Raw genomic sequence first — 23,961 nt, 5'->3', positions numbered from 1 at the left:
TGGGTCATGGATTCTGGGCTTTTCCCGTGGGTCATTGCTTTAAGTTAAAGTCTTTAAATAAAGGAGAGGTGGAATGAACATGGTCATATTTTGGTTTTAGAAATGTCAGTTGATTTGGGGATGAAGATTGTCAAATAAAAATTAAGTCTGGCTTTAGTAGGGAGTGACTTTGTTCAGAACAATTGCCTCAAGGGGAGAAATACATGATAGCAATAAGAGAAGAGGACTATTGATGTAGAGAGAATGCTCTGACCATAAGTTCTGCAAGTGTCTCAAGGGTTAGGCAAAAAGAGTTTTTCTTTTATAGGGAGAAGCAAACAAAGCTAAAAAGAACAGGTGAGATGTGAGACGAACAGGAGCAGCATGATTTCACAAGATCAGAGAATGTGAGGCCAGCCTATCCCTGGGAGGGGCGGTTAAGGAGAGGTTGTGTGCCGATTCAGACTGAAGGTGGGCCAAAGTCAGGAACCCAGGAGGAGAGAAGCTTAACCAGCACTCAGTCAACAAGCATTTTGTTCCCAGTGATGAATGGGAACCACAAATTCAGCCAATCATTTATGCAGCAAAAAAAGGGAATTTGGTGTGTGTGGGAGGCTTCTATGTCTGGCCTTGGTAAACAAGGGGGCATCTGTGAGTCATAACTAAGTCACATAAAGAAGGGTGGTTCTTTGCAGTATATGCTATGTCTTGGAACACAAAAAAGGAGGGGAGGTTTTTAACCATCACCTTTTTTTCCAGAATCACAATTCACAGGGCTTGGTAAAGTTCAACATTATCCAGAGTCAAGACTGCAAGTGTGGGAACTGCACAGGAAGATGAGATCCAGATAAGAGACCATGGCAGAGAATGTCAGTAAAATCCTGAAGCTAAACCATGGATTCTTCCCAATTACATACCCCTATATACCCCTTATATCCCTTTATACCCCTTAAGTGCAGAAAGAGGAGAAATCAAGTTATTTCCACTTGTAATAATAAGTCTACCTGACTCATCAGTGATGCCCACTGCTGCAGCAACGATGACAACAAAGACCACAACACTGTTTCTTATTTTCATATCAATTGGCAGAAATTATCTTTATTAGAAAAATGAAATTTTCCTGTATTTACATTTTTACACCATAGGACTGGGCACTTTCATTGTCTTGGGAGTTATATACAGATCAGTTTGCACACACATTTCAAACCCCATTCCTTAAAACAGTTGATAACATGTTGAACAAAAATAAAAGACATACTACAAGAAGACAACCATAGTATATACTTCCTCTATCGTAGAAAGGTGTTAAGCAAACATGTAATTTAGTAGCTATCCTTGGAAATATTTAATACAGTTAGTAGCACTTCTTCATGCAATGGATTAAAATATGACAGATATAAGCTGCTGTGATTGGTACATGAACATCTATTCCCAAATGGAAACCATTGAGTAGAGCACACAGCTTGCTTTGGGCTCCACCATACAAGAGATCAAGCCAGTTCTGATGTGGGTTTTGAATTGTGTTTGAATGTAGCTGTGAATGGAAACCCTTTATATAAAGCTCAATCCCATCCATTTTGGGTTAAAATAGACTCAGACATGGACCATTAAAGCTGTGTCATTCAATTTCTCTCTTGTGGGTAATGGCCAGTTGGTGTCTTATGCAATAAATCTAACATGAGTGAAAGATCAATAGTTTACTCTCCTTTTCTGTCTAAGAGGGCCATTAATTATGATTTTAATAATCTACTTCTTATTCTAGCCACCAAATAAATTCACCAAATTCTTTCTGAATATTCAGCTTGAAATATATATACTATACACAAACACATATGCACAGACATTCCATTATGATAAACAACATTGAAATATCCTGACTAAAAAATTTGGCAAGTATATGCTTTTAGCTATGTTTTAGCAGGGGGATGGACAAGATTAAGATTCACAGTTAAAAACAACTGATGAAGAAATCTTTGGGGACTCTCAGGCTTGGAAGCTGTCTAAGCCAATTCTGTTCATGTAATTAGTTATATTTAGGAGTTTACTGAATTTTCTATGAAAATATTATTCTTTATCTTACTTCTTATTTGAAAAAAAAAGGCAATTGACATCCTTTACCACTGAAAAATATGGGAAACATGAACGTCACAAGTGCCATGTTCATCTTCCCCAAACTCATCAGAATCTGACCCCAAATAGTTGTTGAATCTTTAATTTCTAAGTTGGAACATTTCCTTAGTGGTCATGGCCCCAGAGATATGAACCTAAAACATTTAAAAAATTTTTAAAAATAAAACAGGGTTAAAAATTCAATAGTGTTCATTTATTTGAATTAGCTTAACTGAAAATAGGAATAATTCAGCAAGTCTTAGGTGACTAATGAAAAATCTTAATTGAATTAAAAAAGCTATAACTGTTTTCCATGGAAAAACCAACCATGTTTTTATATATCTGGACCTTCACTATTTGTTCAGCTATCAATGGTCTTTGATTTGAGCCCTTTAAAGCTTAAAACAGCAAAATGTCAGATCGATGAGGAGTATTTAAAATGCTAGAGACAAACTTATGTTGCTGGAGAACAATTAACCTTATTAATTTAAAAGGCAGCTGTGGTATTGGCTACATGTTATGTTAATATCCTTTTGAAGGCTCATCTTAAATCCTTCCCAAAGGGGTAAGACAGAATTAAGAGGAAGAGGTTATGACCCAGGGCTATGGCTAATGAGGAATGTTCTAGAACTGCAAAAACGCAAACTCATTTTTTTCATGGATATGGTCCATAAGAGGGATTTATCAGTGATGATCTCAGTTTTGTCTTGTTTGTTTCTGCACACTGCTGACATCTTACTTGAGGAAGTTAAAATGAGAAATGGCTCCATTTTAAACAATTTGGTTTCTGCTCCCTGGAGAGTTGTGTGCTTTGAAATATGGCCCCAGTGAAGAAATACCACTGGCCAAATTGTTCTTTTGAGTGTTCCAGTTTCTGCACAGCTCAACATCCCTGGAAGAATGTGGTCATGCACTGTGGACCCAAAAACTGGGTCTCCAAGTAGCTGTTAAATAATAATAACCTCTTTGCCCTTAGAGACTTTTTACCACCAGCTCAAAACAGCTAGAGAATTTCTCAGGGATGAGGACATTAGGACAACTGACTGATTCACAGAAACTTCTAGAAAAACATTCCTCAGATTCCAGATCAGTGTCCTCATCTATAAAATGGACTTAATGGGCTCCCACTCACAGTAAATATAAAGTGCCAGGAGAGAGCAGTGTGGCTTACAATACGGGAGGGCAAGAAGAAAAGAATGCGTGGGCTCAGTGTCATTGTCCACACAATGGATTAAGTGCTATGCCATTCTGAAATCCTAGAATACCTAATGGAAACATTCCAGTTCAACACTCTTTAAAGAGACAAACTGAACAAGCATTCACTAATTCAATAGTTATCTTAATGTCAGTGACCAGGAAAGTAACTCTAAGATGATTAAAAAAAAAGACTGAGAAGGAAAAACAATTCTACTAGCTGGCCCTCAGTCATTCTGACCACCAAAGCTCTTGGTCATTTATGCAAAAGTCTATTTCCTGTCATACCTCAAACCTTATTCTGTCTGCTTGGCAAAAATAACCAAAAATATAGATGAAATAGAAGGGACAGTCACTTGCAAGTAAATGACCTTTTTGAAAATGGGCCAAATGTTTTGTTAGGAGAGCTTTAATGAGGGGGCTACAAGGCTTTGTGTGTGTACGTGCATAAGTGTGTGTCCACACACGTAGAAACATACTATTTGCATATATTTAATGGAATTAGCCCTGATGTCTGCTGAGAAAAAAAGGAAGGGAATATTTAAGATTAGGCACATGCTAAGTAGAGAAAATAACTCTCTGGGAACCAGAAAAGTAAATGCTGAGTGCAAGCATACAGGGGAGAGACACAAATAGCATTCACATCTCAGAAGCAACTGAGAACGAAGTTAAGTTACCCAGGAGTTCTCAATGCACCCCAAACCAGACTATGAGGGGAGGACACTGACTAACTTCCTCACAAGAGTGGCTGAAACTCAAGAGAGAGCCGCGGGGACCTCTAAACAGCATATCTCTCTTTCTGACTTCTATTCTGACCTCTCTGAAGGAGATCAGGCACTTTAAGAATATATGCCTAACATTAGGGATTTACTAGCAAATTCTTATTGATGAGGCTGAGATGGACTTGAGCCCCGGTTTCCTTATCTGTAAAACGGGAGCACTCAGACTTACAGCCTGAGGTTATTTTAAGAATCATACTCTAGGATATGACTAGAATATTGTCTATACTCAACACAGATATATTTTAATACTTCCAAGTTTAACTTCTGACCCAAGGCATATACTTAGGATAAGCAAAAAAATCTAATATTCCAGTAATGTAAGAATAGGGTGGACAGAGAAAAATAAGCTCACTCCCCACCCACCATTTTCCTGAAATTTCCCTGCCCCGTTTTCTCTCCAGGGCACCTGATGTGTTCTTTTTCACCAGCCACAACAGTAGGCACTTGGGACTCAACAAGGAATTTTCCCTGCTCCCTTCCCTGATACATTTATAACCTGAACTATCAAAAGTATTCTTCACAAGTCAAAAACAAAACCAAACAAAAAGGTTTTCAGGAAATAGTCTTTTTACATCATTGTCTATTTTTTAAACTTTTGAGGATTTTTTCCAACCTCTCCTTAAAGTACATATAAAGTAGAGAGGGAAGGAGGCAAAGGCTGGAGAACTGAGTGGAATCAGATCTGAGCCTGTCTGTGCAAAATACGGAAGGGCAAGTTTAGTCACCTGTTTAGACATTCCTAGGCTTCCTAAATACCAACTTTGAAGGTTCAAGTAACCAAGGGCATCCCCAGGAGCACCAATTATATTCTCCAAAGTTACTGACAGATCTAGGGAGGGTGTTTTGTTTCTTTGATCGTGGAATCAGATAGATTTTTATTTTCTGGCAAAAACTTTATTCATCATTTCTAATTTCTACATTTACTCTGTTTGCATTTCCTGGGTCCTTGGTTATCTTTTGTATTAAGGAACTTAATGCCTAGACCATAAGCTACTATGGTAAGAGACTATATTTTCTATTCCCTTTGCAGCCCCTCACTCCCAAATTGGCCTTAAAAGGAGAGTGGATATTCAGTCGATTGCTATCAGCTGATCAGTGTACTTTACTCATCCTTAGCTTATGAGGAAGAGAACTCTATCATCTCAATGATCACTGCCAGCTTACATCTTTGGTTTGAGGTTTTAAACTATAGCCTTCATTGACTCCTCCCAGGAAATAGGTCCTTGAAAATAAGTTTTCTCTTTTCCAGGACTCTGAGGCAGGGAGTGCTGGGGATCTCAAAGGAAAACCAAAACTCAAAGAGGGATGCTTGGGTCTGTGTAAGGCAAGAGGCAAAGAAAGACGGGTCAATTCTATGAGGTTCTCTGGCTCTTATCACAGAGGGACTCAAGAGAACCCTCAAGAGAAACATAGAAATAAGTCAGCATGGTAAAAGGAACCAAGCTGGGAATTGGGCCATGAAGTCTTAGGTTCTAGGCCTGGCTCTGATACTGTCAACCTGAAGACCATATAGATTACTGACTCCTTGGGAACTTCATTTCCTCTTAGTGTTCCCATCTTTCACCCCTTCCCCTACATCTTGGTGTATTTCTTTAAGTTATATTTTTCTAAGGCCCTCCTGAGCAGGCACCTTTGATACTCTACTGAGAGTACTTCTGGCCACAGAAAGAGTGAGGGTGGGGGAAGAGGATAAGGAATTTAATAGGAAACATGCCCTTTGATTGGTTTACAGAAATTATACACATGTCCATTACCAGTATTGTCTTCAGAAGCAAATGTGAGCAGAATATATTCCATACCCCTAACTCCAGATACATTTTTAAAGAAGGGGTCAAGAACACCAACACCCAAATCCCACTGGGCTCTGTCACCCTCCCTAGAACTGAGATTTTTAAAAAAATAGTGCCCTCTCTACATAAATATCATCCCATCAGTAACCAGAATGGGTTTTCCATGTGTTAATACCATTATCACCATTCAACTTTTAACATAAACTTTACATTATGTACAATTTTATTTGTATAATACACTTATGTGTGAATTGTAGAAATCAAGCATGTATAGTATATACATGTGTACACAAGCATTTGTATTCACAGGATAAGTGCATTTGATTATCTCCGATCTCTATCCAGTGGTAAGCTGACCCCATGTGATACAATTAGATATGAACACAGTACAATGGAAAGGGATCAGATGGGAAAGGGCAACAGCATATTGGAAGAACTTTTCAAGTAGAGGCCCCACTTTACCTCTCATTAAGCACTTTCAACCCTGTTGACCAAAAGAAGATGGGGGTATCCAGCAAAGTCTCATTTTATCTCAAGTGAAAATAAACAATGCTTTTGGAATGGAAATTACCTTTATAGAGAACCTTTAACCCATATTAAGTATCAACCAATAAGTTTAGCTTCTACCTACTCAGTTTCATTTTGTATTTTTACCTTGAAGTCCAATTTTGTGTATTATAGCCATGGTTAATACAAAAACAGGGTCCATTGCAGAGACAGCTCATGTCCTCTCTTCAAGGATTCACGCACAAGAGCAATGCACAAAGAAACAGTACAGGGATGTACATCAAGTTAACGAGTAATTCAGCTCTTCTGAAAGATATTTAGGTTTCTCAAATGAGTATTTATTTAGGTCTCAAACTGCAAAGGATTCCAGTGTAACGTATTTATTTATATGACAACTGATTATTAAAGCTGCACTTTTTAGGTTTAAAGGAGATAAATTTTTAATCACCATTTAATTAACACCAACTTTTTTTCCTTTTTCATTAGCAATTCTATTTGCAAAGAATTCAGGGCATTTGTCATTTCCTGAGAAGGATGCAGAATATTAAATACACATCAGCACTAGACATATCAAATAGAATAAACAATGTGTGCCTGCCGTGGATCTTTTGACTAATTAACTGCCTTGGCTAGAGTCCCATTTAAGTGAAACTATTTCATTTGTAAACAAGGTGTAATTTTCTTTTTTCTCCCCTGAAAATAAGCATGAATTGATTTGACTGATTTTGCTGCAATGGGTGAATTTTAATGCTTTCATCAGAAAAGCTAAGTATGAACACTGCTCAGGCTCCCTGTGAATCAGGGAAGAGAAAACAAAGTACACTCCATGAGACACCTGGTCATGGTGCTGGCTATAATCATGCAGTGAGATTTGCAAAGGACGGAAGAGTAACATGTGGGGAGATTATAATCTCACACATCTCATGGAAGCCTCACAGGCAGAAAAATAGACTTATCGGGAACATGCCTTCTTAGAGAATTGAAGCCAGCCGTGACCTAAGAACCTGAGTGTGGGGTAATAAGCAAAACTATTTTCCACAAATACACAAGTTTCCCAGGATAGAATTTATGCCCTAGAAGACTGTCCTCTTAACAGCATATTTTAAGTTGGTTGCATGTATGTACTGTTACACATGGGCAGGAACATGAGCATTTGCATTCAGGTATATTAGTTGGGTCCTTCTCAAGAGGAGAAAATCATATAAAGTTAATAAAACATCATTACGACACCAGCTCTGACTTGAGTCAGGTATAACTCAGGCACAAAATTGGGTTCAGAGATTCTGGCTCCTTGGCATGAACAAATCTAAGGTCACAGAGCCCTTTGGGATAGATCCATGGTTCAGGGCTTTTTATTTAATTTTTGTCACCTCCCGTACTGTAGGCGCACTTTACTGTTGGGCAGTGTACTCCTGATATTCTTTTCCCAAAGAACTTACCAGATGTGAATTACCTCTGAAGAGCTCCAAGCATCACCTGTCACTTGAAAATTGACCATCTCATCCATGGTCAATTTTCTTATATTGGGGTGATCCAGAATATAAGAAAATGAATCAGTGAATCATTCACTGATTCAACTAAGAATCAGTGAATGAGTATAGGAGGGAAATTAGGTATTTATTATACAGCAACAAATTCTGACTATTTTTTAGAAAAACTTTTGGTATGAAGGAAGTATAGTTTTTCAGCACATTACTATTGGTTCTTCTAAAAGTCACACTTTAAGTTTCTTACCCAGAGGAGTATGGAGTTCATAACAGAAATAATGCTGTTATTAGAAGGCCTTTTCAGCCATGGAATCATTCCACATGTCATTTGCACTCTCCCTGGAGATCTCTGTCACATTTGGCAACCCCATGTGTTTTGAGGACACTGGAGAAAGACAAAGCCTCTTTGGATTAGTGACATACCACTGCTCTGTATTCTGGGGAGACTTTTTAATTCATGTCATGTTAAGACATGCCAAACTTGTAGGTGAATGAAGGTGATCTTGGCTGAGGGAAGATAGGTCTGGGGTGCAATGGAAGGGCAAAGGCAGAATGTTCTAAAAGATGGTAGAGTCAATGATATACCTAAGATTGGAAATTGGGGTGACTATTCAAGGTCCTTCAATCTATGCTCCTCCATTATTGGCCTTTGCCTTTACAAAAGGCAAAGTTGCAGTATCCTGTGTTCAAATACAAAATACAGTGTTCAAGCATATTTGTTATCCACATCTAGTCAGTCCCTTCTCCCTTTCTATCTCAAAAATCATGGCAAGACTTCCTCACCCAGCCTTTCTCTGCCTCTCTACTACTGACTGAGATTTACTACAAACAGTTTTCATCATTGTGGGAATATTGTAAGTCAGGTGCACTTCCCCAGAGATGGAGCCATTCAATGAATCCTCAAGCTCAAAGAGAATTATTCCTGACACCTGCCCACTCACAGGAAAGCACTACCTACAAAATAGAACTCACCATTAATAAAAGAAACAAGAAAACTTTTCAACATGCCACTCTGTCCCCTTTTCTAAGAACCCAAAGCAAAATGCAGGAGGAAACAACAGTCAGGCTGGTGTGCATTAGTGTAGGGTTTCTGCAGCACGTCACAAAACAGACCGAGGTACTCTGAAAAAACTGATGGCTACTCCTCCCAAATATTTCAGGGATAGTAATATATTTAAAATACAGTAATTAATAGATTAATATATACAATGTTTAATGTTGTTTGTGTTTTTTATAATATTTAATCTTTAAACTAGAAAATTCTGGTCTGATAAAGTATCATAACAATGGTCTTTATTTATTTAGGCACTTGGCATGTGCCAGGCACAGTGCTGAGAGCTCCCCAGGGATCAAGATCCTCTCTCTCCCCCCAAATATGTTAAATGAGTATCATTTCATATCATACATGCACAGGTTTCAGTAGAGTAAAAATGGGATAATGGAGGAGACTAGGAAATGACAAATGTTTTGAGGAATTTTTCATCTGCTTCTGTTGGTGCTAGTGAAACAGGCTCCAACAGAGTGAATATTTCAGAAGAGAGAAATTACTTGTCCCACTGATGTTTATCCATAATTTGGAGGATGCTCAGGGTAGATGTTTGAGTGTCTCTCATGTTTTGAAGGCTTTTGATTTGAGGAGGCTGGGGTGGAAATGAGTGTCCAACTAAATTTCATGACGTTAAGAAACATAAACCTAAAACCACACTAGCCTTCTGCAGACAGATGGCATTGGACTTCTCACAGATCACAGCACACATATGGCTGTTGGTGCGTGCCACCACATTAACAACCCTGGGAACAGCAACACACAGTTAATTAGACACCACCATGGCTGTTCGGCAACTGAGTAAGCTACGGTTACTCTAGGAGGAAAGGGGTAACAGATACTATACAACCCTGAGTCATCACCAGAAGGGATGAAATGCAAACTTACATACACAGGAGTCTTCAAGATAAACTACAATGGCCACTATGTCATAGACAGAAGATCCACACTTAGATATTGAAGTCATACATGTGTTAGTTTACACAGCTCTGAACAAGACCATTAAAGCCAAGGGTGAGAGTGTCTGTGAAACACGCAAATGGACAGCCAAAGATATTCTTGTAGCTCTGTGCCTGAGGGCCCTTTTGGTCTTTTATTCCAGATGTGTCTTAGAAATGGACTATAATGAAGGTAGCATAGTTAGCTTGAAACCCACTGATTTGCTATTCTTTGGGGGAGTCTGGAGTCCTGGGCTTGGGTGTGGGCTGTGATGGAAGGCATGACAGTAAAGCTGAAACGGTTACAAAGCCAAACTTTCTAATCTCTTGCACATATCAATCTCACTGCAATGCAGATTTATTTGGTCTGTGTTGGATTTACATGCATACCATATTGCTTATTCTGTACTAGAGAAACCATTAGGCATTTCTGATGAGAAAATCACATGGTGGACTGACTTAATAGAATTTGGAATATAGGAAATCACAACATCACCATTGACATCCAAGGCATCATTACTGCCAACATACCTAGTGGGCATGTCCAGGAGACTTGCCCTTTTATTTACTATTTTTGGTCAAGGACTCACCTATCTCATATCTACCACTCTCAGTATACACCTCACAATATTCCTTGAGTGGAAGACTATGGCATGTAGCCATGTGCAAAAGAACCAACAAAAAAAAATGCCTTCCTAAATCCTCTTCCTCTTTGCAGGGTACTATTGGACATCCAACATTTTCCCTCCAGAACGTTGGCCATTATATGTTTCCCTATAGATAAAACATTAAAGGAAGGTTTTAAACGTCAGATTCAATACTAGGCATTTTCTTGTACACACGTCTATTGCTGCAGGAATTCAAAACCCTAGGGGTAGAGTACATATTATTCTTATTTGCAGCATAAGGCATAACATGCTCGGAAATATACACATCGTTGTGGCCTCTACTGTCCCTGGAACAGTACGATGCCGTTGACCTCAAGGACGATCGAAGGTAGCTGTCATTCACTGTCTGGGATGGCAAGGAGTGTTTATAAGGGTCCGAGGGGCATCTCCCAATGACTAAGCGTTGGTCATCCCCATAGGGGTGGAGGAAAGGGTTATCAGAGGTGTGGTCTGGCAAGAGAGACTTGCTCCGCTTGCTGTCCTCCAGACCTTGAGGGAAGAGGGAGCTTTTGTTCCCCAAGAGTTTGCTGGAGGGGACACTAACAAGACTCCCATATAGATTTCCCTCCAGAAGACGTTCCCTGTCCTTGAGGCTTATGCTCCGAGAGGGCCTGCTAAGGTCCATCTCCCTAGGTTTGTCAAGGATGTTATCGTAGGAATGCTGACGGCTAATTCTTAGCTTGTTCTTTTGGAACTGGAAGGTGTTGTTTTGTGCCCAGTCCTGTCGGTAGGCCTCTTCCTGGGTGGCTGGATTACCTGTCTCCTGAAGCATCTGGTCTTCATCGATGTCATAGAGATTCCCCATCCGTAGGCAGGCATCGCACTTGAAGGGAGACCTCAGGGTGAAATGGCCTGAATAGGTGGGCAGGTTAGAAAGGCAGCTCCTGCAGTGTGTGGAGTTCTGCCGGTAACGGTCACTGCCCTCGCTGAGAGGGGAACTCTTGTCTTTCAAGGTGAAGTGCTTAGAGTAGAGTTTATACTGGTCATTGTTGGGAGGCCCCTCTTCATTGTGCAGAGGGTTCCTGTTCATGGGTAGTGTGGAGTCCCCCTTGCGGAAATTCTCATTGTGATCCTGGTAGGCATCTGGGAAGTCCACATTCTCAGGAAGGGCCATGTTTTCAACAAACTGGGGGGGATCTAGGTGGAAACTTGGCTCCTTCTCACTATCAATGGTATAGATCTTGTCCCTGGGGGAGCTTGCTTTTGTCTTCAAGTAGGACCTCTCAGCCTCACTGCAATCCTTGGGGTACTTGGAGGCCACCGACATTTTGAAGTTGTCCTTGGTCTTGTGGTTCTTACTGATGTCAGGTTCCCTGTGGCATGTGGCCCGACTCGAAGTTTCTGAAATGTCTGAGTGGGCCACCTCTTCTGGAAGGTACCTAGGACTTTTTAGAGAGTGGGTCCTATTCTCCGCTGTTCCTTCATTTCTCTGGGAGACTGGGTTCTGGGTCACTGAATCTTGGCGTAGAGATTCCACGGATTTCTTCCAAAGCTGCCTGGGCCTGGAATTCCCTTTGGGTTCTGTGCTCACAGCCACCTCCACTGTGTTAGGGTTGGACTCATTGAGAGTCAGAGGGTGCTGACCCTGGAACACATAGTTATTAAGGTTATCCTTGTGTCTGTTGGCCACAAATGTTTGAAGTTCATTCATGTTGTCCCCAAATATGCTGTCTTTTCCCTGAAAGGACCTGTTGTCTGAATATATCAAATTTCCCTTGTCTGAAACCATGTCCATGATGAGGGAACCTCTTTGGATGAGGTCAGAAGCTCTTTTGGGAGAATCCATTCTTGAGGAGTTCATGTTGGACATGTTGGAGATGTCTTTGGCTGACCGAAAGAGTTTTAACATGTTGCTCTGCGACCCGCTCAGATTGAAGTCCGGTGACTTCTTTTTTTCTTCAATGTGCACCCCATGAATACAGCTGTAAATGCCCTGTGGGAAGTGACATAGCACAACATCAGCAGCAGCAACAAAGAAATCACTCCTCACCTGAACCCAACCTGAAAGGTCAGATATGGCCTTCTTGTAGGAGTCCTGGAGAAATACTTAAATTCAGTCTGAGGCCTGATAATGTTTCTTAAGCGGATGAGACCAGTGACAAGGCATCATGCTAATCTTGTCTCTGTGGCTCAAGACTATTGGAGACTTTTGCAAATACATGAAGTCTGAGAAGAGGTATCCATGAATGCTCACGATACTCGAGTCAGCTATTGACAAACAAAGTTGGCGTTAAAAGGACCACGTATTATTAATTCTTTTGGGAGATTACCCCTACTCACATACTGAAGCAATCAATCAAATCATGAGACCCATGCAGGTCAGTCAGAAGAATCCTTTCTGATTAAGGGTAGGCATGAAATAGATACGTGATCAATTAGACTTTTTTTTTGAGGAATAAACAGATGCTGGGATAGAAGGAGCAGTTTCAGGAGACCAGTATTCCCACCATGTAGGGACATTATCCTGAGACTGAAGCCATCATAGAAAAAGGTAGAACCCAGGGGATAGAGAGACATGACATGTTGAAACTCTGGGGCCAGTCTCTTGAACTTTGTTCTTACCCCACTCCATATATCCTTTGTATGTTAGTTTGTGTGTAAACTTGTTCAACATGGAGTTGGGTTTTGATTACTAGGGATGGAGGAGAGTCCTAATGACATAGTGCATAGCATTTAAATCCATCTAGGGACTGAGTGACTTACAAACTCCTGGGTAGCTCAAATATAGGCATGTCTGTGTATATGTCTCTTGTTTTCCACTACACTTTCTTCCATACTTAAAACATAGCTGTTTATTTCTGAATAGTAACTCAAGGGAAGAACTCTTGATTCATGCTAAATAGTAGGCAAGAAGGAATCAGTGACATTGTGATTTTTGCCCCCTCCCCTTCCACTCCTGCTTCCAGAGTTTGGCAACCATACCTAAAAGGAATAATCAGATCAAGCCTGAAGGATTTGATCTGCTCCTCCCAAGAATGATGGGAAGCTAGCCCAAGAAAGAGTTTGTAAAAGTGAATGCAGCAGCAGCTGCTGACTTTGGCATAAACTTGTGGAAAGTATATGTGATTATCTGTGGACTTTGATAATAGTGGCTCCATCAGTTACCCATGGTGAGGAAGAGTTTAACCCACAGAGATGCTCAAAGAACTGCGACAGCCTTAACCCTGCTGTATTTTTCTTATAGTTTCCTAGAGAGTCTCCACTTTGGCCTTTAATGAGAGGTTAGCATGAAGACTCAACATGCTGATCCAGACAATTTGCTCTGCTCCTGCCAACGGCCCTTGACCTCTCAGAACATTCTCCATGGGGTGTGGCTTGACTGTCCTTGGGACCTGGGCCTGATACCTAAGGTGTCTGCTATGTACTCAAATGTTTGTGCTCTCCTCTCAAATTCATACATTGAAATCTTAACCCCCGATATGGTGGAATTAGGAGATTAAGCTTGAGAGGTACTTAGGTCATGAGAATGGAGCCCTCATAAATGGGCTTAGTGCAGTCATAAAACAGACCCCAGAAATCTCTCCCAGCCCTTCCATCATGTGAGGACACTGATGTCTGTGACCCAAAGACAGCCCTCACCAGACCATTCAGACCCCGAGGCTCCACAACTGTGAGCAATATATTTCTGTAGTTTATAAGCTACTAAGTCTGGTTCTTTGCTATAGCAGCACAAGTGGACTAAGACAGTGTCTGTGCCTCCTCTATTTGGCCCCAGCTGTGCACTAGCCAGAAGCTTCTTGTTTCCTGCTCCCCTCATCTGAGCTCCTTGGGAAGGTGTCACAGTTCCATCTCTCTGATCCTTATCTTTGCTCTGTCTCCCATTCCTCATATCTCAGGGGACACTGAGGCCATTCTTTTTTAATGTGACAGGGAATGTATTTTTCTACATGAAAGGGAAAGCCGTTTACAGAGACAACAACAGTTAAAGGCATCCCATAGACAAGAGGTACAGTTTTGTAAGTTGTCAAAGACAAAGGCCACAGATGTGGGAGAAGCTTGGTTCTAATGTTAAATGGCTTCTCTTAGCTCTGGCCTGCTCTCTGGGCAGTGCCAGAAGTACATGTGTCTCCAGTTGTTTTTGTTCAGATTTTCCAGAACTTCCCAAGGGAAGACAATCCCACAAGGAAGGCTGTGTGTATGTGCTGTATGGCAACAACTTTACATGTATTGTCTGTCTGGGCAGTGCGCTTTAGTTTGGAGAACTAGTAATGAAGAGACCTGGCTTATGTGCAGAAAAGCCTGCCTTGGGGTAGAAGTAGAAGTCAATTTCAGAGCATCCTAGATGAATGTCTCTTAGATAGGAGTGCAAACTCTGAAACTGACAAAAATATGCCACCCAACCCTGCATACACAGACAGGTCTCCTCTTTCATATCATTTTTTTTCTGGCATGAGAGATGAAGTGAGAAGACCCTTGTTGTTTCAAGGAAACATAAAGTGGACCCTGAAGAGTCCCATTCTAACCTGTTGGGCCTCACTTTCTCCACACATAAGATGGGTGTGATCAAATCAACCTCACAGGGTATTATGAGGATTAGAGATAATGGCCCAATGTCTTGTTTCACACTAGGCATAATTCATTGTGTCATTGTGATCTTGCATTTGCAGGAAAGTAGGTTCTTTGCTTGAGAATTCACCACTGCATTTTTTTTTTGTTTTTGGTTTTGAGAAAATGATTGTGTGTACACAATGAAGACACTTTTGTTTTGGTGTGTGTTCTCTGAACTGTGAGTAAGCATATATGTAGGGTGGCATATGTGTGACTAAGCACATAAGACAAGCTTTAAAGGTGAGTGCTGGTCCTTGACTAGAAAGAACATTGTTTTTGCAACCTAGAAGACCTTCTATGCACAGCCTCAGGACCTAAGCCCATTCTGGATTTCCCTAATAAATGAAAGACATATTTATTAGGGGAACTCAGAATGAGAAAAGTAGATCAAGTATGAGATCTTTTTATTCACACATATCAGGCTGTGCCTATTTTAAAAGATAATTTATCTGAGGAGAAGGAGGGTCAGTGCTCAAGCAAGGTTCCCTGCAACCTTCGAGGGTGGCTAGGAGTTTCAAGGGGATACAGAAGTCCCTTCAGTGCTCCTATGGGATAAGGGTCCTCCCTGCCTTAGGGAAGGGAGGCTGAAGTTCAAATCCAGCCTGTCAAGCTGCAAACACAACAATGGCTGCTCCTGCGTGCTCAGTCTCCCCTCCACTCCCATTCTTCAAGATGCTTGTTATCAACTTGGCTTCCTTAATGGTATCTCAAACCAAAGAAACTGCTCTTCCAAATGTAAACAGGATTTATAAGTAAATGCAACAGGGTGCATTTGCTCATGGTAATCCCAGAATCCTTTAGATATGGAAAGCCTTTAGTAATCAGCGGAGAGAATTAGCTTAAAGTTGGCATACCTAGTTGTATGCATGCATGTTGTTATTTTTGAGCAATCTGTGTGTTTAGATGCTATCAAGCTAACTAATAAATATGTACTTGCACAGAATTTAAGTTTACAGAGCCACTGAAAAGAGAATATAAATCTTTTTCAATAAGCTAATGTGTACTTTCTGAATCTCCAAAGTTCTTAAAATTACCAAATGCTTAGACTACATAAATTGTTTTTAAAACAATTATTTAGTTTTCTCAGTAAACTTTAGCATATAAAATTAGATGTTTTTAATCAAATATTTTTCATCACATTTCAAGTTCTAACTCATTAAACTCCTTCAGAGTGAAAAAAATCCAAGGTCAGTAAATGGAAGAAAAGGGAGATAAATAGATTAAATAGATGGATGGATAGGTGGACAGATGACTGGACAAATGGACATATAAATGAATAGATGGGTGAATGGATAGATGAATGAATGAATGGATGGATGATTAATAGATTACCAAATAGATAATGTTATACTATGTTGGAAGATGAGTAAACAATATGTATGTATTTATATTTATTATGATTTAAGTAACTAGATTGTGTTGAATATGTAAATATATTATGTGAGTTGAATGTATGTATATATTGTATAGTATGATTTGTATCAAGTCTCTTGTGTTGCTTGTGTTTGATATTTGTTGCTTGTGTGACAGTGTGGGCTCTAGCTGGTACACCATCTACATTCAAATCTTGGCTCCACCAAAACTCTGCGTCCTTTGGATAATTCCCCTAGCCTCATAACTCTGAGTTTCCCTATTTGTAATCTGGAGCTAATTACAGTACCTACCTCATAAAGTTGATGTGCAGGTTAAATGAGTTGGAAAGTATAAAGGCACCATGTAAAGTACCTGGCACATTTATATGGTGCCTGGCACATATATGTGCTCCACAAATATAAGCATGTTCCATGATTGTTATCATTACTGATGAATGATGTCACATGTACCCTTTTATGGCAACACACATGGGCCATACTTTGCAGCATAGCATAAAAGGAGCTTTTCTTGAATTGTATGTGAACTCACTACAGTATGTGTACTCTGTGGTATAGTTTGTGTTGGGTTGAATGTGTATTTTGTTTCGTTTGAAGTGTGTACATTTTCTCATGTTTCTTCAGGTCTGTGTTTCATTTCAGGCTCTGTTGCATTACACATGCTCTCTGTGTTTTGTTAAGTGTGTATACATATACATGGTGGTAGTGTAGATTACATTTCGTCATGCATGTTTGGTGGGAATGCATGCACACAATGTAACATCCTGCATAGGAATTTTATCAACATGGTTAGCATGTCTGGGTGCTAATGATGGAGGCTACAGACTGGTTTGTTTGGCCCACATGATGTTTTGGAGGATTTTTTGTTGTTTTTTTAATGTAATTAGTTACTAATATTAAAAAATTGAAAGGTTTCATATAAAATCAGATGACTGCTTTCTCTTTTACAAATAAGGAAGCCTGATAACATTGGCTCTGCATTCTATCCTCTATTGAGGATGACTGTCCCCTTTAGATGTGGTAAGCATTATGCAATTTGCCATGGTTCCTGGTATTCTCCATGGTTCCCTTACAGTGATGCCCAGCTTCAGAAGCTTTTTTCATGTCATTGGTGCTATCTTTCTCATGCCCAGCCTGTTTCATCCATTCACCTTTCCTCTCTGGTTTCCACAGTCATCTGAGTTTGCACCCTAGTTTATAAATACCCAAGGTTGGTGAGTGAGGGGAAGATATACAGAACCCCACCCCCACAGCAAAGAGTCAAAACTCCCTGACTATCTGGAAGCCTGATGCTTTCCTGGACCTGCTATTGCAAAAGGAAGTAACTGCTAGGGGTACTGACCCGGCTGATGGAGAAGAGCAGTCCCGGCCGGTCTGAGCAAACACCCGTGAAGCAGAAGCGCAGCTTCCAGTAGAAGAGGTGCTCCCAGATGAAGGTGATGAGGCTGAGGGCCATGGCAGCCGCCAGCATGTAGAACACGCCCGCCATGTTGTCGATGTCCAGCTGACTGCTCATCACCTCGTTCTTCTCATTGTGGCAGATCCCTGTGAGCCACAGTGTCTCCAGCTCCTCCATCTCACCTGAGCAGAAGACAAGATCCACAGGCAGTGAGGGGGCAGGGCAAGCACCTTTGGGTTTGGGACAAATATGTGTGACTTATGGCTGTGTCGCCTTAAGGCAAGTTACTAAGCTCTCCTGGTTTATGTGCCCACTCACTTGTTGAGTGAAGATACTACTACTAATAATAATACCTACCTAATATCGTTGTGGGAGGATAAAGTGAGATAGCGTTAGAGAATTTGGCATGGTCCCTTTTGTTGCTTTTTGGGGTTTTTTCTTTTTCTTTTTTTTTTTGGTGATTATCATTATGTCCTGCCCACCCTGTTTTTCTCTGTCTCTACCTCGAACACACCCAATCCTGGAATAGGACAAGGGATAAACTGGCAGTCTGCTACAGTGGAGAGACCTGCAGTCTAGTTATGAATTCATCACTTACTAGCTGTGTGACTTCAGAGCCACAGTCATCTTGCCTGCGAAATGGATATAATAATGCAGCATATTTCCTACATTGTGGCGAGGATCAAAGGTGTTCACATATGCAAAATTACTAAATGTAGTGCTTGGATCACAGGAACTTCTCATAAATTGTAGCCTTCACAGGACTTTTGTGAAGTAAATACCCAGCACAGTGCCTGAAACATAGTCATCCTCAAATATATGAGTTTCTTTTTTCCTTTTTCTTTAAAAGAGTATGCAGAATTATTCCAAAAACTTACCCACAAACTGCACTTTGGACACAAAGCATTCATTGAAAAGAAACATCTCAACTGGCTCCCAAAGGCTCCTTGCAAACAAAACACCTCCACATTTCAGTAAGAAATTAAAGAAGTAGGGTGGGGTTTTCAAAGGGAAAAAAGTAGTACATGTGCTTACATTATTTTGTCCCTCTTTTATGTGCATTTTAGTTAGTTGCCATTTATGTGAAAATTCTCTGATCTAAATGTCTAGCAATTATACTAACTGTCTAGCAATTCACCAAACGATGGCACTTAGACTATGATTCAGCCTTTACAAACTATCCTTCAAGGACAGTGAAAATCAAGGAAGAGGCACATAATATACTGTACTTTGCTGTGTATAATGTGTGCCCATGGTTTTGGCCCAAACTTTCAGGAAAAAAATCTTTTGTTTTAATTTTTTAATTCAATTTTTCATCTATTTATTTTTAAAAACAAAACTGATCATCATTTTTTTTGCATATGGATATTGTTATTGTTTTCTAGAGATACACTTTTAACACATAAGCATAAATAAAATAATTAAAGTCATTTATATAATATGGAATTAGTACTGCCCATGTTTAATGAACATCCTTATTTTTCCTTCAAAAATTTGGGCAAAACAGTGCATATTAGACACAGCAAAAATACGATAAGTGGAAGGTAGGACTATTTGTGTGTGTGTGTGTGTGTGTGTGTGTGTGTGTGTGTAATCTCTAAGATACAGGAGGCATGCAGAGAAAAATAAACACTCCACATGTTTACTTGATCTCTTCTGCAGAGGTTAATATAATGATTGCTTTCACATTGCTCTCTTTTTAAGTTTTATGGAATAAATGTGCATTGCTTTTGGTTTGTTTTCACTCTTGACTGACTTGGTAGAACATAAAAACCTAAGTTGACAATTATTTTATCTTGACCTTTTGAAGATGTTATGAGTTTTCTTCTTATCTCCAGTGAAGCTGTTACGAGAAGTTGGATCATAACCTAATTGTCATTGTTTGCTATACAATTTCTATTTTCTCTCCACTTGTGTTTGAGAGTTTCATTTTGTCTTTGGTGTGGAATCTAGGTGTGGATTTATTTGTTCTGCTCTGGGCTCTGTGATTCTTCTATCTGGTGACTTATAACTTCAATTCTGGAAAAATCTCACCCACTGTTGTTTTGTTTTAATTCTCCCCATTCTATCTTTAAAAAAAATTAATAGAATTTATTTTTACAGCAGTTTTAGATATAATGAAACACTGAGCAGAAAGTAAAAAGTTTCCATGTACTCCCTGTGCCCATGCCCCTCAGTTTCCCCTACTAACATCTGACATTGGTGTGGTAAGTTTTTTACAATTTATGAACCAATATTGATACATTACTATTAACTAACGCCTATAGTTTAGTTTACATTAGGGTTCACTCTTTGTGCTGTAGTTCTGTGGGTTTTGTTGAATACATAGTGTCACATAAGCACCATTACAGCATAACAGGATATTTTCACTGCCCTAAAAATCCCATGTTCCAGCTATTCATCTCTCCCTACCCTCCATTCCAACCCTTGCAACCACTGATCTTTTAATTGTTTCTACAGTTTTATCTTTTCCAGAACATCATATGGCTGGAACCATATAGTTCATAGATAGCCTTTTCATACAGGCTTCTTTCACTTAATAGTATGCACTTAACATTCTTCTGTGTGTTTCAGTGACTAGATAGCTCATTTCTTTTTATTTCCAAATAATATTCCATTGCAAAGATGCACAGTTTGTTTGTCCATTCACCTACTGAAGGACATGTTGGTTTCTTCCAAGTTTTACCAATTATGAATAAAATTGCTATAAACATTCATGTGCAGGTTTTTCTGTATACATAGCTTTTTAACTCATTTGGGCAAATATCCAGGAGCCTATTGCTAGGGTGCATGGTAAGACTATGTTTAGTTTTGTAGGAAACCACCAAACTGTGCTCCAAAGTGGCTGTGCCATTTTGCATTCCCACCAGCAGTAAGTGAGAGTTCCTGTTGCTCCACATCTTCACCAGCATTCACTAATGTTGTCAGTGTTCTGTGTTTCAGCCACTCTAATAAGGGGTGTAGTGCCACCATAATTCTCTAATGGCACACGATAACCCTGTCTTTTCTTTTTCCCTTTCTGAAAATGTTATTTAAATTATTCTGAACCTTCTCATTATATCCTCTAGGATATTAACTTTGCTTTAATATTTCCTATTCTTTTATCTCTCTGTTCTGTAGTTATATGATTCCCACACTTTCCAGTTCATTTATTCTTTCATTAGTAATATTAAACTTTATATTTTAATTTTCATCTATTTTAATTGTGCCATACATCTGGCTCTTTCAAAGTTGTGCTTGTTCCTTTTAGCATAATGTCCTACTCCTTTGTTATTTTTTAAATTTTTATAGTTAATAATTTCAACCCTACAGTGTTTCAGATTATTCTCTGCTCTGCCTCCATCCCCACTCACTTAGGTCTTGGGGTTCACAATCTTCTGTTTGTTGTGTGTGCTGACTCTCATGGTGGATTACTTCCCTGTAATATTAGTAACTTTTGATTATGAGCTAATCTTCATCAGACTTATTCTTCCCCTACTCTCCATGGGGCTACCAGGCATACTGGGCTATAGAAATGTCCCCATGGTGGATTTCAGGGTTTGCTCCCACCATGGTTCCAGGGACTTTCAATGCACCAGTTTCTGTGTGAAAAAAATTTTTACTATAATTACTGCACCATTTAAGTAGTTACATTTAGACCTTCATACCCATTTTGTTTTGAATTTCTCACTCAGAACTTCAAACAGATGGCAAGCCTTCTTGTACTTTCTTTGCTTTGACGGACAGTTTTTCTAACCTCCTTTGCACAGATATGTTGACTCACTGAAAGTCTCAGATTCATGCAGTGGATGTTAAAGTCCCAGTCTCCACCCCTACAGCTTGTATCTCCTTAGGCTGCTGCACCTCAGCTGAAAACTACCATGAGAATATCCTATCCCCTCTGTTTCTGGTACCTAAGGATGTTTCTTCTTTTCACCTTGACTATGCATTATGTGAGTATGAGTGTGTGAATGTGTGTGAGTATGTATGCAATTACTTTTAATCCTGAGTTGTGTGTTTCCTCATGTCAGTTTGATGTTCCATTGTACCACAACCATATGTGTGCGTATAAGTTTTGTAATTAGGATTTAAACAGCACAAGTATTTATGAAGGAGAAAATAGGAAATGTACATATTTATAAATTCTTCACCCACAATGAAAGGTGCTGGTTAATCAGTGGAGCAGCCAAAGTGATGGGAAGGGATATCTTGATTTCGAGTCCTTTCTTTCCATCAGCCTCCAGTGCTTTCACACAGTCACAAATGTCATGTTATCTCATTGTCCCTCTAACACCACCAACAACCTGTCCAAATTCTGCTCTCTCTCTGTGCCTCAAGATTTACAGTATTACTTCCTCTTCTCACAAAAACAATGATGCCATCCCTTCAAAAATACAGTGGCTGCTGACTTTTCCCTTCCCTTTGGCATTTGTGAGGACACAGAAATGGGTCTTTTCACCTTATTTTGTCAAATTCTTAGCATATCTTCCTTTTGGTGTTGTCCCAAAGAGAGCCGAGTTTGTATGTCTGTAATAGGCTCAGTCTGGGGATAAGAAACATCATCTTGATTCCTTTTAGAATGTAAATGTAAAGATTTTTCCTCTGCCCTATGCCGAAATAACACCTCTCTCTCTTTCTGAATAAGTCAACTTGGTAAACCAGACCTGCATTCTGAAAAGAGAACAAAATGCACAATTCTCAATACCATTTACAGTCTGTTCCAATCATTTTCCAGTTAATCATTTCCTGCCTCATAGCCTTCTCCTACTAGTGTACTGAACTGCAGTTCAAATACTTCCTTATTTTGTTTTTAATTTACTCAAGTATATTGTAATCTCCTTGAGGGAGACCAGAGACCATGTTTTATGGTTTTGATATTTCTCGTGGCCTGCAGCATATAGCAAGCACTGAATCCACATTTGCTTTTTCTGTTTCTTTCCTTACATCCCCAGGCTTAAATTGGGCAGCACTGCAAAAAATGTGCAGATCTGTTGGGGAAGTGTTTCTGCCATATGAATACAGAAATTACAGAGTAAAAGAGAACTCGCAGTGGACTTGAGAGTAAAATGCTAGGAAGTTCATGTGTCCTCAGCTAGGGTGAAGCAGCAAATGCCATTTTTCCAAGGAGCAGCTCTGTGATGTTCATTCCACTGTCTGTTGCTCCATTACAAAGAGGCCATGATCTCTGTCAAAGTGATGTTGTAAACCGGAGCTGGTAAATGGGACAATTAAATGGCTTTCCTGCAGCAGACTCATTCTTGCTGGGAAGACAAAAACTAAGAGCTCTTCTGGGAGCAGAGGGAGCCCGAGCATCTTTGGGTTTGCAGCCAGGCCCATATTGTCTTCTTCTCTCCACCTGAGAGCTGAGAGCTCTCTTCCTCTCTATTTATACCTCTAATGACAGAGAGAGAGCTCATGCACAATTGAGAATGCCGTTGCATCCATGGAAATTACACCTGTTCAAAAGCTCTTCCTATATCTGTCTTCAGGGAAGAAGGCATTGCCAGCACATCTCTGCCAGCCTCTGTGTTCTGTGACATCCTAGGAAGGCTGTGTGTCACAGCAATCTCTCTCCCCTAATGTTGCCAGTTAAAAGGCAGAGGGGTGGGTTTCTAGAGGCAGGAACCAAAAAGATGTAAAATCTAAAAGGGAACAGGCAAGAATAATTGAGACAGCACTGTGCATATGTCTGAGACTTGCTTCCATTAGCAGCTTGGATGATGCTTCAAGAGGCTGCATGAAATGTACAGAATTGGTCAGACAAAATCCTGTGCAGAAAGGATACGGACAGTGCAGGCCCATGAATGAGCATGGAGTTTCACGTTACCCATACCTCACTCACCAGGTAGAAGCCATGGGCTTTAAATTTGTAAAAAGCAATCAATGAAAATTCAAGTAGACACCATCCAGAAAAATCACAGAAAAGAACATTTCAGGTAGAAAACACTAGAATGAGCTATAGAAGGTAGTGCCTTTTTCTGAGGGTTTGGGGAGCATCTTGAATCATACTGTAAGGTCTAGATAGCCTCAGGAGGAAGTATGAGAACCAGAACTCCTTAATTCAACCCCCACCTTCAACACTTGCTACCTATTTGATCTTGATCTCGATACTCCTCTTATCTATCCATCCCCAGACTCATTCATTTATCTATTTTTCTATTATTTA

At 39.9% G+C, this 23,961-nt stretch overlaps 1 protein-coding gene across 1 annotated transcript in view; it reads right to left on the bottom strand.

The window, feature by feature from the left end:
* Nucleotides 1-1,046: 1,046 nt before the first annotated feature.
* Nucleotides 1,047-23,961, bottom strand: part of GRIN2A (glutamate ionotropic receptor NMDA type subunit 2A) — a 385,717-nt gene continuing 362,802 nt past the window's right edge. The window contains exons 13-14 of the mRNA XM_028520832.2: nt 17,760-17,998; nt 1,047-12,432 (exon numbers count right to left, since the gene is read on the bottom strand). Coding sequence (XP_028376633.1) covers nt 10,633-12,432; nt 17,760-17,998 — 2,039 coding nt within the window. The 3' untranslated portion in view covers nt 1,047-10,632. The remainder of the gene's footprint in view (nt 12,433-17,759; nt 17,999-23,961) is intronic.

This window comes from Phyllostomus discolor, chromosome 3, assembly GCF_004126475.2.
Source record: "Phyllostomus discolor isolate MPI-MPIP mPhyDis1 chromosome 3, mPhyDis1.pri.v3, whole genome shotgun sequence".
Classification (NCBI taxonomy): domain Eukaryota; kingdom Metazoa; phylum Chordata; class Mammalia; order Chiroptera; family Phyllostomidae; genus Phyllostomus; species Phyllostomus discolor.
This window is presented reverse-complemented; position numbering and strand designations above follow the sequence as displayed.